At 29.7% G+C, this 18,999-nt stretch overlaps 2 protein-coding genes across 2 annotated transcripts; one reads left to right on the top strand and one right to left on the bottom strand.

The window, feature by feature from the left end:
- The first annotated feature begins 5,459 nt into the window (after window positions 1-5,459).
- LOC107405621 (serine carboxypeptidase-like 34) lies at window positions 5,460-13,243 on the top strand. Its single transcript, XM_016012695.4, has 10 exons — window positions 5,460-5,946; window positions 8,795-8,905; window positions 9,031-9,126; window positions 9,859-9,951; window positions 10,311-10,399; window positions 10,483-10,761; window positions 11,449-11,585; window positions 11,723-11,815; window positions 11,931-12,036; window positions 12,977-13,243. Exons 1-10 carry the CDS (start codon window positions 5,640-5,642, stop codon window positions 13,124-13,126), a joined length of 1,461 nt encoding a protein of 486 aa, XP_015868181.3. The 5' UTR covers window positions 5,460-5,639; the 3' UTR covers window positions 13,127-13,243.
- Window positions 13,244-13,781: 538 nt separating this feature from the next.
- Window positions 13,782-18,608, bottom strand: LOC107405622 (porphobilinogen deaminase, chloroplastic). The gene is made up of 5 exons (XM_048477599.2): window positions 18,212-18,608; window positions 16,992-17,397; window positions 15,372-15,578; window positions 14,208-14,385; window positions 13,782-14,096 (listed from the first exon to the last, which is right to left on the bottom strand). The coding sequence occupies exons 1-5, from the start codon at window positions 18,445-18,447 to the stop codon at window positions 13,984-13,986; spliced, it is 1,140 nt and encodes a 379-aa protein (XP_048333556.2). The 5' UTR covers window positions 18,448-18,608; the 3' UTR covers window positions 13,782-13,983.
- Window positions 18,609-18,999: the final 391 nt, after the last annotated feature.

Raw genomic sequence — 18,999 nt, 5'->3', positions numbered from 1 at the left:
CTCATCTCAATATCTTCTCTTCTTGGACATTTACTTTTCTCAAGACATCTATCTCAGTCTTAGCCCGTCATCTAAAGGCTTATTAGGTGGACAATTTACCTCAGCTCGAAAGTGGGATTTATTATTGGAATAAACCATATCCACACAATGTGTGAAAGATTCACTTAATTAAATAATGTTAAAAAAAAATAGGATTTGTGTGTTAAATTATATTTTTCTAAATAATTCATAATATTAATGTTGTAATTTTGTAATTTTCATATTTAGTGGAGATAAAGATACAAGGATTCAGTGATCTCAACAAGGTACTCACTCAATAAGCTTGGGCTAAGGATTACTAAAGATTGGACTTCATGGTATAACTAGAGAGGTATAGACAATTTTATTAACTGCTAAAATTACCTTTTAAATTCAGTTCAAAATTTTTATTTGGAAAAAATATTTCAAAATTTTTGAAATGGATTTTTTTTTTCATGATTGAAATAGAAACTCGCCCATAATGGGGGATTACTATTCTCCATGTAATCATAACATACTTATAGAACAAAATAAAGTCTTTTGAGGAATGAGATTTTAGAAAGAATAAGACCACCATTTGCTTTATTAACTTTTTGGTTATCATCAAACGATGTCAGTACATAAATGAATAATAGTAGTCATAATAACAAAAATGAATCCCTACCTTAAATTAAAAAAATGTAATAATAACAATAATAGTAGTAGTAATAATAATGCTCCAAATTGTTCTCTTCAAAATGATTGAGCATACCTTGGGCATTAAGAAGCCGTCATTTTTATCTCATTCCAGAGCTTCTTATATGTATATACATATACAATCCGTTTATGGTGTGGACGGTTTTCATGCGGACCACAGTACTGGTGACGGTTTTTTATAGTATTGATGACGATTTTCTAAAAAATCGTCGTTAATACTATGAAAAATCGTTACTAATACTGTAGTCCTCATGCGGACCATCATCACCATAGAATTTTCGTATACATATATACTTAATTGCATGTTTTGTTAATAAATTGAAATTATACAAGAAGTTGTCTAACTATTTGATGTAATTCATAATTATTCTTCTAAATCCAAAATATCAAATTCAGCTTTGTTTTTAATTTCCATGACGAATAATAACTTTGCTTAAATTAATTAATATCGTTGGTCGTTGGACCGTAACATCGGAGAGTTGACTTTTCTAACCGTGAGCGCTGGCCACCAAGTTCCTACATGTGCTCCAAATCATTGAGCATTTCTTGGCAATAAGAAGCTGCCGACTATCGCATTTTGATATCCACTTAGCTTATTATATAGGGCCCAAAAAAATAAAAAATAATATTGTAAAAACTTTCTTTAAAAAAAAAAAATTGTGAAAATTAACAATTTCTATTCTCTAAAGGAATGCAACAATTTATTTTGCCTAATTTTTAAAAATATAATGAAGTAAATTTATGACTTTATGCATAAATACAGATGTGTATCAATACATAGTTTTCAACCCAAAATCTTTTAATAGTTGAACGGTAAAGTTACTGTTCTATACAAGCATTATGCACTATAATTTGAAAAAGTATAATGTCTTATATATGTACGGGTATCTTCTATTCGGTTTTATCTACACTAACTTAGTTATCATCCTCAAATAAGTGGTTTATATAATTATGATTTTCCCAAAGATTTTGATTGGATTATGTTCACGCCTAATTAAAATTTTTTCTACTCATTTAAGTTAAGATATATCAAAAATAAAAAATAAAAAAAGGAACAAAAAACAAAAAAAAGGTGTTAATTCCAATGCTTGCTTTATTTTTTATTTGAAAAAAATTTGGGATAAGTGGCATTTTGGATTCTTAGATTTAAAAAATTTCAATTTAGGTCTTCAAATTTTGATTTTTCATTTTAATCCAATTGATTTTTTTACTTTTTTTTATTTTACTAATGATATATGTTTAATGGCCCCGTCACCAATCGAATTTATACATTTTAGTTTTATTGATGCAACTTAAAGCCTCTAATTTGAGATATTTGAATTATAATGTATGCTAGGGTTGCTTTTAGACAACTAAAATAGTTAATAAAAGAAATTTTTTTTTAATAAAAAAATTGTTTTGTAAATTTATAAATTTTAAATACTTCAATAATCAATTTATCCCATGAGCGAGAATTTGAGAAGCAATTGGGGTAGCTAGTGAAATTATGCTAGATGCAGAGTCAAAATTTTAATAATATTAAAAGTACAAATATAAAAGTAAATAAAGTCGAATTTACCAAATGTTCATATTCTAATTTTATAATTTTTTGTAATTTTCAAATGATAATTTAACAAATGCTTATTAAACTAACAAAAAAAGTGATTGCTTCTTCAATAATGCTTTTCCTAAATCTTTCATAATATACAACAACATCAAATCAAGCATAGTATTGCTAACTTAGCTCCATTGATCATTTGCCAAAAACTTGGTTGAATCAAATTAAATTGAAATGTCAAAGTCTAAGGTTGCGTTCAGGATTGCTCTAGAATCTTATGATTTTGAGAAGCCGCGAGAGAGTGGCTTCTGATTTTAGCTTCTCCTACTAACTATTGCGAAAAATAGAAATTTTAATCGTTGTTAATAAAGCTAATATTTATTTTTTCAATTTCTAATTTTATAATAAATGAGATTTGATACATTAAATATTTTTCCCTTTTATATAATTGTGGCGAATAAAAAATTATTATGTTTAATAATATAGTAGTTAAAATAAGAAAAAAATTTACAATATTATTATAATAACACTATTAACAATATAAGAATAATAATCAATATTTATGCTAAAAGAAATAGTCAATATCCTTTTACTCATTTTATATAATTAAAAAAATAAACATCATTATTTATTAAACGTTTTATTGTTGATTTTAAACCTACAGCACTTTTGAAACACCGGTTTCCAACTGATTCTTTCTGATTCTTTTAAAATATAAAATCGGTTTTAAATTATAACATTTTAAATTTGACGGTTCAAATTAATATAATTATCTTAAATAGAACCACTAAAATTGTAATTAATCCCAAAAAAAAAAAAAAAAAAAAAACTCAACCGTGGATTCGCAATGTTTGCTTCAGCATCTTCACCCAATATCCCACTATGGAGGAATATTTGTATATCAAAGTTGTAAAGTGGAAGTAAAGTTTTGGACGAATATTGGGTATGCATCCATAAAGAACATTTTATAATTTTTCAACCTTTATTTATTTTGTTATTTTTCCTTTTGGGACTTTCATGTGCTTATGATGAAAGATAGTGTAATATTGGGGACAACAATAACGGATAAAAGGAATTTGGCGTACCTTCTTTAGAGAATTGGATGTAGAGGGGACCAAACTCATATTGCATGCGTGGAGAATGAGGACCCCAAATTTTGGTGGAACAACTGGATGCGCATATGTACAGCTGCCTGACAAAAACATGCAACATATAGAAAACTGTGAAACAAAATTAAGCCATTAGAAGATGGAGAGCGGCAAAATTAGCATTACCTAGTTTAAGTTTACAGAAAAATTGCATAAAAATTCATGATATTTTCTTAGCTGATAAAAGATTGCAAAGAAATTTTACCCAATATTATATATACTGGGTCCATAGACAAGCTAGCCTGCCTTTCACAGAATCAATCTACTACTATAATTTATAAAGGAATATATATATATATATATACACATATGTATAATAACTAATTGAGTTTGTAGCAAATGTTTTGTTTGAATTATTAATAAAATATAAAGAGAAGATTCATACAGCCGAGCATTAAGCTCAATTATTAATTGATTCGGCAATTGGCTGCAACCTTTGCTTGCATATTTATACAAATAACTTATGCATAGTTGGTTCTTAATATTATATTTATATTTACTAGTCCAGACAATAAATAAAAGATTAATTTTTGTCTTTAAAAGTAAGTTTTTTCTATTTTAAACTTTTTTTCTACCCGTATAACGTAGACCTTGTATAGATGGAAATCTCTCATATAAAGAACTCTCTCTCTCTCTCTCTCTCTCTCTCTCTCTCTAGGTTGAAACCATCTAAAAGGGATTTTCACTCATGCTTAGATATGCTTTCCACAAATGTTTTCATCTTTAAGTTTTTCAAGCCAGAATTTAGCTGGATTTTTCAAATTTAAGAAACATACATATATATATATATATATATGTACATGTATTGTCATTATTATTTTATTTATTTTTCTTATAAGAAAACAATTATTTTATGAAATAAATGCCTCATGCACATGCACATTTTTGTTACATATTCAGTTTAAATTAATTTATTAACAAGAATCTGTTTATGTGTGTGTGTATATATATATATATATATATATAGAGAGAGAGAGAGAGAGAGAGATTAAAATTACTCAATCACAACATTCAAGTTACACATTGAGCTCCTTGCAGATTTTCAAAGGTTTCAATCTAAAGCAATTGACTGGACATCAAATCTGATCCCTTAACTCCATGTATCCATTTATTACAAAAATGGGTCATTAATTGATATACTTAAGATATACAATTAGGTCCAATTCTGCTCCTTATATATAGTGGCATATACAGCCAGAAATCTTTTAAAAAAAGTTATGACCTTTTCCATGGTGAGGCTTTTTGAAATGTCCAAACTCAACCGTGGCTCATTTCAAAGCAAACAAAAATACCAAAAAATCAATTGTACGTTACTATATATGTATACACACACCTATTTTCTCAAGCATATTTCCAAAAGGGTTTCACCAACAGAAAAATTAAAAATTAAAAAATTAAAACAACATATTTCCGTAAGGAAAGGTGTGTATACACATTAGAGAATAGAAAGACGGAAAATGATTTCTTTTCTAGGAGAAATTGTTATAACTACATCTTGTATATGAAGGTGGAAGCTCATTTGGTACATTACATTGAGATTAAAATTTTCAATACAAAAAATATTATTCATTATTATTGGTGATTATTATTGGTGAATGATCACCATTTTTATATTGTATATGGTAATTTAAATTATTACGGATTCAAAATTTTAATATAAAAAATAATAAAATAAATATCTCAAATAAAAATTTGTTAATGATGATTACCTATAATAGTAAATAGTAAAATTCTTTCAATAATAAAATTTTTAATAGATCCATATTTTATATCTTATTATTATTTTGTTATTCTTTTATCTATTTTACAATTGATATAACATTATCATTTAAAAGGGTAATAATATAGGAAAAAAATTGGATAAAGAGTAATTATTTTTTTGGATAAGGTGAAATTCTATTATTAACCGGACGATAAAAATAAGAGACAAGATTTCCATCAATTGCTTATTTATGCAGGGGTTGTAATTTAATGGTAAGCATGGCATTATTTGATTGGCCAAGTGTAGCAAATCAAATGCCAACCTCATACACAAAGTGCATTGATTCATATTTCGTTTTTTTCTCAACAACAATTTCGATAAACAGAAAAAACAGGGATTGTTCTTATCTCGGTTTTCAGCCTTAGCTGGTCAGACATTTTATTATTGATATTCATTCTCTTCCAAACAGAGAGAGAGAGAGAGAGAGCGAGAGAGAGAGAGAGAGAGAGAGAGAGAGAGAGAGAGAAATTTGGAGAAAATGAGTCATTCTTCTTCTTCATCATCTTGGTTGAATGTTGGTTTACAATATCTTCTGATAATTACAATATGGGGCCTGGTGGGTCTCGGAATTGCACAACTCAGCCCTGAAAAAATTGCAGAACAAATAATAGCAGAACAGGAAGCAGATAGAGTGGTTGGATTACCAGGGCAGCCTCCTGTGAACTTCAAGCACTATGCAGGCTATGTGACAGTCAATCAAACCCATGGAAGAGCACTCTTCTATTGGTTCTTTGAAGCCATTAACCAACCTCAAGATAAACCTCTTATCCTTTGGCTCAATGGAGGTACTTCTTTAATTCTCTATGTATATTTTCTTCCCTTTTTCCTTTTCCTTTTTATTTTATTTAATTTTTTGTTTTTTCCAAGTTCATCCACATCTACATTATCATATCATATATATGTGTGTATATAGATATATTTGAAAATTATATTATACATATATTAAGTCTACTATTCATCATTTTTCATTCGTGTTTTATTTTCTTCTTCATTGCAAAGATGAAATTGGGAACACAAATGCGAATTGAATACATCACGCTCATTCGAGAGCGAGATGGATAAAAATTTACCAGCACTTCTATACATATACATATATTACCAAATATTTAAATAATTAGCGCCTCAATCAATTCTATATCTACATATATATATATAAACTAACTTTTTTGTTTTGTTTTTTTATTTTCTTTTTCTGATATTAAAGTTTAGGAATTCAAATTCTTAATTATTTGGCTTAGTAAACTGCCTCTCTATATTTTGTTAAAAAATTCTTTTGGCATTTTCTATATTGTTAATTTCTTTTTGTTATCATCATCATCTTCTATTGATTCTACATTTTTGTTTCTTCTGGTATCCAATCATTTAAAATGTTTAAGCATTTCTCTTTTTTATAATAATTAATATTAACAATATATAAATAATTAAATCGCATGGTTTATAAGGATATATGGAATATGTGGTTGTAACTTCCCTAATAGAACCTAGTCAAAGTCTATGGTGACGATATCTTTGAAAATATCATTGGACCATTTCCAATTTGCAATTATTGCCATCATTTTGTTTTTTTCCATTTTTATTTAATTGTTTAATTTTTTAATTTTTTTTAAAATTAAGCAATAACAAATCATTAGTCTTTGGGTATAATTTGCAATAATCTTTAATCTTTTCATTTAAGTCTGTCTAACCTTTTGTTTAATATCCTGAAGCTATCTAACTAAATAAATATTAATATTAACAAATATTAGAATTTATGACTATAAGAACTATCATACATATATATATATATAAGAACTATAATGCAATTATATATATATATATATACTTATTTATAGGAGAAGAAGGGTTCTATATCAACATCTTTAATCAACGTATTTGACCGTCTAATCCAAAATGATGTAATTCAATGGTAAATAAATTTAAAGATTGTATGATTGTAGCTGATTTTTAACTCCGTTTTATTTCTTATTGATATTTTATTTGGTGTCTGAATTGGCTAATTTATTTTTTAAAAAAAGTCAAATATATATAAACTAATTTAATTAAATATCTTTTGAAATAAAATTTATTTTAGGATCGAGATCTTCTATCCTTTTTGGTGTCTTCACTCAATGCCATCTTTATCTAATATATATCTGCTTATTTTTTTTTCTTGTCTTTCTTTTTGCCATTTTCGTTTTTAAATTATATATGAGTGGGGACTGAAAAATGAAATAAAAAAATCCTAATCCCCCTTTTTTTTTTTGTTTTGAATTATCCTAATCCCTTATTTTGTTATAATATATATATATATATATACACAACGTGCAGATATATTTACGAACATCCACATTATTGAAAGACTATATGTATATATATATATATATATATTATTTTTTGTATCTAAAATATTACTCTCCAATATGTTACAAAACTTTCAATGTGAGGGAAAAGTTGAATCCTAAGCTTTTCAATTGGTTTTGCCACAAATTTTTGTTACAAACACAATTCAGTGCCTAGTTGTTTCTTGAGAAATTTAAAGTTAGCATTGAAATTGAAGCTACCCATATTTTAAAGTTAGCATTGACATCCTTATTTTTTTTAACCTTTTTTTTGTGGAATTAAAAAATTTCTAGATCTTTATTTTACAATTAAAAAATTAAAATATATTGTAAAGTGGAACCAAAAAAAAAAAAATTCTAGAAGTTTATTTTACAATTAAAATGTTAAAAATATATTGTGGAAGACGAGTGCATGCATGTAAGAATTACTTCAAGTCTTCGAGTATCCTTGTAGGTAACAATAAAATGTAGAAATTTTATTTTAAAACAAATTTTGTTTTTACTTTTTTAAATTTTATTCAGGGTCAAATCTCAAGGTTCTTTAATTTTGTTTTATTAATTTCATCTCAAATGTTGTTTTATTTGGGCTGTACCTTAACTAGGCCTGATGAGCCCGTCGTGGCCCAATTTGTTTGAAACAGAACATGATTTTTAAAACTTAATAAAAATAAAAATAAAAATAAACAAAACAAAAGCAAAACAAAACTTAGCCTAATAATCCTTATTTTCTCCCTTTATTCGAAGTCTTAAAAGCTTTGAGCACTATTATTATCTATCATAATTCGTGCAGCAATTTTTCCAAAAAGTGTTTGTGGAAAAGAAAAAAGTGATTTTCAAAAGCTTTTATCTTCAATTTTCATCATTCTGATGGGAAAGAAATTATCATTTTGCTAAGCAATTAATTTATGTTTTCTACATAACATCGTATGGTAACAATCCAAACGTGGCTCCAGCTGGAATACAACTTCAATCGAAATATATGGTAATTAGTATATATATATATATATATATACATACATATATTCAAATTCTGATGAAAATTTGTTTGAGTATATTAAGTCCGAAGAAGATTTTATATAATCTATATATATGACCATTTCAATTTGTAATGTTCAAAAAATTAATATTGAAATGTGAAAATTCTAGAAATTAATTATAAAATGGATAATATATAATTTCTGAAAAACAAAGGTATCTATCTTTAAAAACTTGCAGCATATAAAAAATTGTTAGATTAGTTTAATTTTCTTTATTTTATATAAATAATTGTATCGAAATAAATTTAATTTTTTTAATAAAATCTTGAAAACTGCAGGTCCTGGATGTTCCTCAATTGGGTTTGGAGCATTAGAAGAGCTTGGCCCTTTCTCCCCTCAAAGGGGCAGCAACCCACTATTAAAGATCAATCCTTATACATGGAACCATGGTTAATTAAATTTGCATTTATTATATATATATATATATTTTTATTTTTTTTTTCCTTAATTTTTCTTTTATCTATTTTATCTTTTTTCTTTAAACTAATATTATGATGTTTTCTTGGTTTCTCAGCTGCCAATTTATTGTTTTTGGAGTCTCCTGTTGGGGTTGGATTTTCCTATACCAATACTAGTCAAGACATCAAGGAACTAGGAGACACAATCACAGGTACCTAATAAATTAAATTCCAAATCTTCAATATCTATATATATATATATATATATTTTTTTTTTTTTTTTACACTCCTTGGTTTTTCTTCTTTTTTTCTGTCTTTATGTCTGCTTGTTTTTGTACATTTTTTTATTTGAATTAATTATTTTTTAAAATCTTTTGTTGATAAAATAGTTTTATATCATCTATTGGATTAATGGCACTAATAAGGATTTAAAAATAAGTATAGGCAATTATGATGGAAAAAACAAAAACAGAGGATGCTAATCCATTATATATAATAAATGTCATATTAGGACACCTTGAGGATTTTAAACCAATGACAAATTTGTCATTATTTTATGGTTTTGGATTTGCTAAATTTGACTAGAACTCTTCTTTTTTTTAAAAGAAGATCCAAAAACTATGAAAAAAGGAAAAAGAAATCCTCATTTAAAAAGTTTTAGGTCATTTTATCTGTGTACATGTGTGCATATATAATCATTCTTTCATTTGAGAGAATTTTGAAATTATTTGGACCATAGCATGTTGTGGATAATTTTGTATCATACAATAATATTGCGTCACATTGTCCTAAATAATCATGAAACGGATAACTTTTCTAAGTGGGAGAAAAACTATGCATATAATAACTTTTCTAAATGGGATAAAAACTATGTATATATAGTGTTAATTATGCATGCCTAAATTTTGGAGTTTCTTATACTGGCCATAATTTGCATATGTTAGCAAAGGATTCACACACTTTCTTAATCAACTGGTTTCGAAGATTTCCACAATACAAGTCCCATGAGTTCTACATTGCTGGAGAAAGCTATGCAGGTAAGTTAGAATATAACTAACTTCATACATATGTAAAGCTTTATATATATATATATATATATATACGGAAATTCTATAGTGAGGACGGTCCGCATGAGAAACACAGTATTAGTAATGATTTTTTATAGTATTAACGACGGTTTTTTAGAAAATCATCACCAATACTATAAAAAACTGTCACCAATACTGTGGTCTGCACCATAGACAGACTGTATATATATATATATATATACAACACACGATGAATTTTAATATATAATACGATGAATTTTTATAGTTCACTCGGTCATAGACCATTATCTATTTGATATGAATCTAACTCTATAATTGTACATACATGATCATAAATTTTTTCTCAGGACATTATGTTCCACAACTATCCGAGCTCATCTTTGACCAAAACAAAGAAGCATCCAAGGAAGACTATATAAATCTCAAAGGCTTGATGGTGAGCATTTCTACACAATTTTTCATTCTAAGCTTATTTAGCATAGCTAACATGCTCCTTCCTCACATGGCTATAAAATGCAGGTTGGGAATGCAGCGTTAGACGATGAAACGGATCAGAAGGGCATGATTGATTACGCATGGGATCATGCGGTGATATCAGATAAGTTGTACGAAGGGATCAAGAAGAATTGCAACTTCAGTGAAGTTCAACCTTCACATGAATGCAACGAGCTTCTTGATGATTACTTTGACGTCTACGACATCATTGACATGTACAGTTTATACACTCCTACGTGTGTGGAAACCAATTCTAGTAGAACAAGGCAGCTATTCCCTCTTACTCGTCGCAATCCCAATGTTGTGAGTCCCTACATGACCAATGTTTTATTTTTTATTTTCATTTTTATTTTTATGCATTTCCCCCTTTTGTTTTTCTTAAGAAGATAAAGATACAAAAAATAAAAAAATTAAAACCCCTCATAGATATCTTGCATCCACGTTCCAAAATTCTTTATAATTTATTTTTTTCCTTTTTCCTTATGAATTTCAAATTGGTCTAAACATTGCCTTACTTTTTTCATATGTAATATTGCATATAAGCAAAAGTAAAGAAGCTATTGCAAATATGTTCATCTCTTCTGCTTAAACTCACCATGGCAATAATTAACTGGAAGAACAGCAATTAATGGTTTTTCGTCAAATTTTCTTCGTTACTACTTCATTCTTTGTGATTCATTGAAATTTCACGGCTGAAATTCAAAACGAAATATTTATTGCTCTATTTCTCTCTTTTTTTCCCCTTCAATTTTACCCCTTCATCTATTACCTTTCTTTGAAAAAATAAAATAAAAATAAAAATTCTCCTATTTTCATCAAATCTTTGCATCACTATCTTCTCCAAAATGAATATTTCAATTGGAGAAGATGTCCAAATCCAAGTTCATATATATCATCTTCATCATTATGAACCATCTATTATGAACCATCTAATATCACAAACATTAAGTAAGTTAAAAAAAAGGACAAATTAAGAATTTGTTTTTGCAGCGGGGATGGCACAGAAGACCAGCAGGATATGATCCCTGTGCATCAGATTATACAAGTACCTATTTGAATAGGCCTCATGTTCAGAAAGCATTGCATGCCAATGTCACCCACATTCCCTATCGATGGTCTCATTGCAAGTATAACAATATTTTCACTCTCATAATCTCGTTCAAATGCATTAAAATGTAGATATATTTTTATATATAATAAAACACCGTTAGGAAATTCTTTGAAATTAAGGAAATTGATCTTTATTTTACTGCAAATTTTATAGCGATAACATCACATTCTGGAAAGATGCACCATCATCTATGCTTCCTGTTCTTAGAAAGCTTATAGCTGGCGGTCTCCGAGTATGGGTTTATAGGTAAAGAAATATTCGTTTTCAAATCTAATTATCAATAAATTAATATTTGAGTTAATTTGATCAAATTAAATTAGTGATTACGTTCATTTTGCCATTTTTCCTTCTTCCGTTACAGTGGAGATACTGATGGAAGAATCCCAGTTACTGGAACTAGATACACACTCAAAAAGCTTGGCTTGAATATACTTCAAGACTGGACGCCTTGGTACAACTATAGACAGGTACATATTCTTTTGAATATGTATATATATATATATATATATATACAAATATAGACTTTTGCTATATAAAAAGTGCATGTGCCCCCTTCATAAGTGTGTATCTTCTGTCAAGCAATATGTTGCTTTTGTCCCACAATATATTATCTATCGAGAGATGCTCAATTGTGAAGGGGGTGTGAATATATATATATATATATATATATATAGAAATTCTATGGTGAGGATGGTCTGCATGAAAACCGCAGTATTAGTGACGGTTTTTTATAGTATTAACGACGGTTTTTTTAGAAAATCATCACCAATATTATAAAAAACTGTCACTAATATTGTGATCCGCATGAGGACCATCCGTATATAACTATAATTTTTACTAGATTGATTTATTAATATTAAACCAATGTCCCTTAAAATAATGGTTGGATTTTTTTGAATTTGTTTAATTATGGTGCACCTATCTTTAAAATTAAATTTAAAATATATATATATATTTTTTTTTGTTGGTTCGGTTTTCAAAGAAAGTTGTACTATAACATTATGACGTTGATATGATAGAAGACTAATTATACATATTAGCACTGTAAAGTGCTATAATCACACCAATTTTTAATAATAAAATTAATTTTTTAAAATACTATGTATAATGTGGATGTGCTGAAGTATTTAGTTAAGCACTCTCATATTTAACTACCTAGTTAATTTTTAAAATTATATTTATGAAGAAATTTATATGCACTATATAATGCATTGGACACACCCTATATAATATATATATTTTTTTCTAAATATATATATATATATATATATGAACAAAGATATGTTTTAGCAACATGATGTGTCATTATTGAAAAATCAATAAGAATTTTTTGCTACTTATCTTTTATTAAACATTTTTTGTGAAGTTATATTGAAAAGGACTAAAAGTTGCGTTTTGAGTTCATAGGTTGGAGGGTGGATAGTTGTGTACGATGGACTTGTGTTTGTGACAATCAGAGGGGCTGGTCATGAAGTTCCTGTATTTGCACCAAGGCAGGCTCTCTTGCTCATTGAGCATTTCTTGGCAAATAGGAATTTACCATCTAAACCATTTTGAACTTTTTTTTAATTTTTTATCTGATTTCCTAGTTTCGCCAATAAATAGGATAGTCTAGTGATTCTTGAACTGATTTCAACACGAATCAAATTGTTTGGTTTTATTATTCTTTCAACTGTAATCAAGGTGTTTGATCTTTCAAATTTGTAGAATAATTTTTCAAAGAACATAATAGGGGGGAAAAAAATTGCTTTGTTTACAAACTTACTAAAGCATCTTGTTTTTATAATAGGAACTATTGAATGATTATGCTTTAGAGTGGAAACGATACTATAAATTGAATTTTGAGACCCAAATAACAATAGTCTGGACTGGAGGGCTTACAGTGCAAGTTTCCCAAAATTATATGACACAAAATTGCAATTAACACTTAAATTTTCAACAATCGACCCCATTAAACAGGCACCTGAACATGCTGGTCAAATTTTAAACCAAACCCCAAAACCATTACTAAACCATATCAGCAAATTTCAAACTAGATTTAGAAGAGGAAAACACTTGAAGTACTCTTCCCATAGAGCAAGAAACTGCATCAGCCGTACCTACAAAATGTAAAACCTTGACAATGACCAAACTCCTAAAGATGGGCACACATTTTGCCGGGGGGTGGAGAAACAAAAAAAATAAAAAATAAGGTGCAACATAGAGAACCGCATTACAAAAATTTGACATTCTAATTCACGGAAAAAATAGCCTAACCCTACTACAATTGATTTCTCATCTAAATTACAATTAATCAAATTATCATCATCATTATTACAAATTCCAACAAGAAAACAGCTCAAGGAAATTGATTCGTGGCTATCACCTAAAAATGCATAAATAAGTGATCTCTTCTACCTCTATTGTCGAGTTACTTAATAATCGAAAAAGCCAGGACCTGCCTGTGAAAGAAGCTCCTTCCCAGCATCCTTTCCCATCTTGATCATGTCTTCAAACAGATATGGGCCTTTTCTTGAAGTTTCAAGCACTGAAATGACACGAAGAATCAAATTAATTTGCATAGGAAGAAATAGTTATGCCAAATATTTCAGTATAGTAGGAAGCTCGGTTAGCTTTCTTCTCTCAAGATGAAGCATACCACGTGTTCCGTCAGGGGAAGCCACCAACCCTTTAAATATGCAATTACCATCCTCGTCTTTGCTAGCATATCCAGCTATAGGAGTGCGGCAAGATCCATCTAATGTCTCAAGAAAGGCTCTCTCACATGCAACTGCAAGTCTTGTTTCTTCATGATTCAATGAAGCAAGATAATTAGCCTGCAAGAAGAGAACCAATAAAGCAAATAAGACAAAAATAAGTTTGAAGAGGCGAAAGTTACATACAATTGCTGCTGCAATGTTCTCGAGAAAATGGTTAAAAACTCAATGTTTAGAGAAAATCTACATCTATAACAAGAATAAAACTCATTAGATTTCTCACTAGAAATTCCTGCAAATTCAAATTTTGTTTACAAATTATGACTATTTCAGGAGAAATAGAATGTTGGATAAAATTGATCCATACAACTTTTACTCCTGAGACTATAATTAGAAAGAGAAAAAAAAAAAAAAATAAATAAATAACATTGTTAAAGTCTGAGGTATCTAATATGCCAGAGAAAATAACTTAAGACTGATCATCACCATTTGCTAGCTTTGCACCCAAGAAAAGAGAAATGCTAATGTCAGCTGCATGGACCTCTTGAACCCAATGAAGCAAAAAGGAATCTAGGTGTGAACAAACTACAGCCTCGATATATGAAGTCTAATCACAGGGGAATTATTTATATATATTATGAGCAAAGCAACCTATCAAACCACCAACTACAACAATAGCAGTTACATGTTCATTGAGATCATCCATAGAGATCTCTTATATGTGCCAAAACCATAATCCCCTTGGAAGCAAACACTATTAAATGGGTAAATTCATAGAGTTTGGTCATATGCATTTAGCACTACACTGAGAAGTATGTGCTAAGATGTCACTTCCACGAATAGTTACCTCATACAAATGCCCATTAGGCAACAAGTCAATTTGACATCTATATTCACCTCTTCTCAGGAAACATGGTTCAGAGCTCAAAAACCAACAGTAAATTTTGATCACCAACACATTTTCAACCAAAACAAATTACACATAGTATAAACAGAAACACATAAGCATTGCTATCTAACATAAGCATCTAGATCAGCAAGGTACAAAGAAAAAAGTAATTCAACATGATACTGCCAGGATGAGAGAGGTAAAGTTAAAAATGCACCATTTTATCATCATCACTGCGGCAGGCAATTCCAATTGCACCTTGAGCAACTGCTGGAAGCATTTCATCTATTGAGAGAACTGACGTTACATTTTCTGTCATGCTTAAGCGTTTGAGTCCAGCTAATGCCAATAAAGTTGCTTTGACAACACCTTCATTAAGTTTTCTCAACCGTGTCTGGACATTGCCCCGAAAATTCTCCTCCACCTGCAAAATTATGTTAACCAAAAGCATAAACAAGAAGCAACAGAACATGTCAAAGTCGTCAAAGATGGAATCTAGAAGAAAGTTATTAAAAAACAGAATTTAAACATGTCTCCACTTCTATGAATCTAGGGAAAAATGAAAAGCAACCATGTTTTCAATTTATACTATTTATCTGCCAAGACAAATTGAAGGATATACTCCCTTTGGGCCTTAACATCTTCTATGCTAATTCCTAAAAAATTTGCATTAGACAATGACACTACTCAACAAAAAAAGGGAACATGAGAATCATTTCAACCAGGTCTGACTGGGGTCTCCCTTGAATGTCCTCAGATATACCCATATTATACTATACACAAAAAGGACCTTCCATTCTATATCCTGATTAACTGCTAACTATAGTTCAGTCAGCTAGACTCTCCAGCAGCATATGAGATGAACCCCCAAAAAAAAAAAAAAAAATAAGGCACATGGTGTGATATCAACAAACCAGCAACTTGTAACATTCATCAAGGTTGGAAAATACATTGAATGTCCAACATAAAGTAAAATCTGGGACATTTCAAAAATCAACATCGAATTCAGATGACTTGCAATAATAATCTTTCTAACCAACAATTATAGGATATAACAAAATTTCCAGGCATTATTTCTTTTGAAAAATAGATCATTCTTCAAGACATCCTTCAGAAACAGAGTAAACTTTTCTGTTTTCTTGAGCTCTTAAATTTAATAAGGTAACAAACCTGAAACTAAAGAAATAATAATTATCTCTTCAGTTCTATCTTTATAGGGGGGGATCAACATGTCAGAAACCATTTGAACTCTGAAAACAGAAGCCTACTCAAAGCCAACAATCCTCATAATCTCACCAAACATAGGGACATAATCTGATACTCTTATAATCTGACTACCAGAACAGGTTTATAGAACATAGAATAAAAACTTAAACTAAACATAGGGTCTAGAACTTTTGTTGGAATCATTTCATGGATTCTCAAAGTTGAACAAATTTTCAAGAGAAGTACAAGGATTTATTTTTCAACACCAGAAATGAAAGAAGATGCTAGTTTACGTACAAAAAATCAAATCCAAACATCTCTGATAGAGTTTTCACCAAATTGCAAATGCAGCTGTAGTATTCAACTTCGCTGAACCTACTACTGACGGACTGATCTATCAAGGTTGCAACAAAATGAAGTATTTTTAGATGCAGAATAATTTCAGAAGGTTTATGATTTGTAATTCACATAGTTAATTCAACTTTAAAGTCAATATTAAAAGTATTATTATACCGGAACTACACATGAATTATGTAACTGTAAATAAAGACAGTCTCTCTCAAGCTAAACAACAATGTGATCGTCCTAGCAAAAAATTGTTCACAACATATGTTCCTAAACAGTAGATTACCTTGAGTGATGGATATCTATGGAGTATCTGTGACTTCCTTCTGAGCGAAGCAGTACCAACAACGCTCCCAGCTGGGAGATCTGCTAATGAAGCTGCACTTAAGGATATAAATGCATCGCGGACATCCTCACGCTGAAGATTGCATGGCAGTATTGTCTTGTCTGGTAAGTATGTTGGAACATCTTTCATTGAATGAACAGCAATGTCTATGTCACCATTTATCAGTGCTTCATCTATTTCTTTAGTGAACAGGCCCTTCCCACCTATATCTGCAAGTGGTTGACTAAGTATTTTATCTCCAGTTGTTTTTATTATCTCAATATGAATAGCCCCCTCTTCAGCAAGCTCTGGATGTATTGCTATGAGTTTTTCTCTAGTTTCATAAGCTTGGGCAAGTGCTAGTGGGCTATCCTATATTCAGAAACAGTATGAATAATTCACACAAAATAATATATACATATATATATATATATATATATAACTAGGAGACAAAGGAAGAACAATTTAAAAATCTGGCTCAAAAATTTTTGAAAAGGACCAAAATTGATGTGCAAACAGTACAATCAAACAACTGAAGAATGTTTTTATGGTGATTTTATTTACTTTTTTACTGAGGAAAATCTTCAAAGGACAACTACCAGGAATCAGGATACAACAAATATATTAATGGCAGACTTATTTGATCAGTTTTCTCACATACCAAACGCAGAAATAAAATAATTTCTGAACCTACCTAAGTCTACAGCAGACAAGTATCAATGGCAGACTTATTTGACCGCATATAAAGATATATTTAAAAATAAAAATAAAAATTCATAATTGGAATGTTACTCGAAGAAAGAATTGACAACAAAATCCAATATTAAATACATAAGAAAAACTAACAACATGAAACTTTTTTTCCTCAGCAGAATAACAAAATTCCAAATAAAGGATCCAAGCAATACGATAAACAACTGAAGAAATTCGGACAAAAACAAAACCAAAGAAGCTAAAAATTCAAAAAGATGCTAATTACTTCACTAAAACCATGGCTTTTCTTTTCCTGTTTCACTAACCAAACTACACTGACTAAATGCGTAAGAAATTGGCAAAATCCCATTTCAATTCAGACACAACCATCACCAATGAATCAGGTAATTGAGCGAAATTCAAGCTACATTAGCAAAGGAAGCACAAAAATCAGAAGGAAAAACTCATTGCAAAATACAAAATCCGACCTTCCCCTGGTACCAATTTTGATTAAGGCATCAACTTTGGTCTTCTGGGTCGGTTGCTCAACTGCTACGGAGGCCCTTATAAACCCAATATTCTGTTTCCTACCATAACTCGTAAAGAATGGAGCTTTGGGGGATGATGAAGAAAACCCAAGAACTGAGACCGACCCACTAGAGGAAAAGTTGACTGGTCGAATGAGAGGCTGATTTCTGAGCATACAAGAAGAAAGAGACTCCATTGCAAACTGTTTTCACAGAGAGAGAGAGAGAGAGAGAAGAAAACGAAGAAGAAGATGGTGGGTTGGGTTGTTTTGCTTCGAAGGAAGCTTGCTCAACAAAGTGTTGTTGCCTGTTGGTGGATAGGATTTGCAGGGTTTTGCAGGGTATGGCTCCGTCCAATACAGATTTGCGTTTGCCTTCCACGTCCGTTTCATGGCTGGATTTGGACCCCACATCTCACCCATTTGCCTCTGGAGATTTGTGTTGGGCTTTGAGTTTGTCAAGGTACTTTAGGTTTACGGCCTAAAGCCCTTCAACCTTTCTTTTTCAGCCCATTTTCATACTTTGTTAATTTGTTTAATTGATCGTCACAACAACAACAACAACAACAACAACGACGACAACAAACCAAAAAGAAAAGAGTATATGAATTTTACTATAATGAGCTTCTCATGGTGACCATCCTGAGCAACACTTGTTATTTAACACAAAAAATAAAAAATAAAAAACATTAATTCTCTAGTGTTTTTCCATATGTATTTTCTAATCTAAAGCTAATATTCATGTTGATC

The sequence above is a fragment of the Ziziphus jujuba genome, chromosome 3 (assembly GCF_031755915.1).
Source record: "Ziziphus jujuba cultivar Dongzao chromosome 3, ASM3175591v1".
Classification (NCBI taxonomy): Eukaryota; Viridiplantae; Streptophyta; class Magnoliopsida; order Rosales; family Rhamnaceae; genus Ziziphus; species Ziziphus jujuba.
Note: the sequence above shows the minus strand (reverse complement) of the source record. Positions and strands in the feature narration are given on the sequence as shown.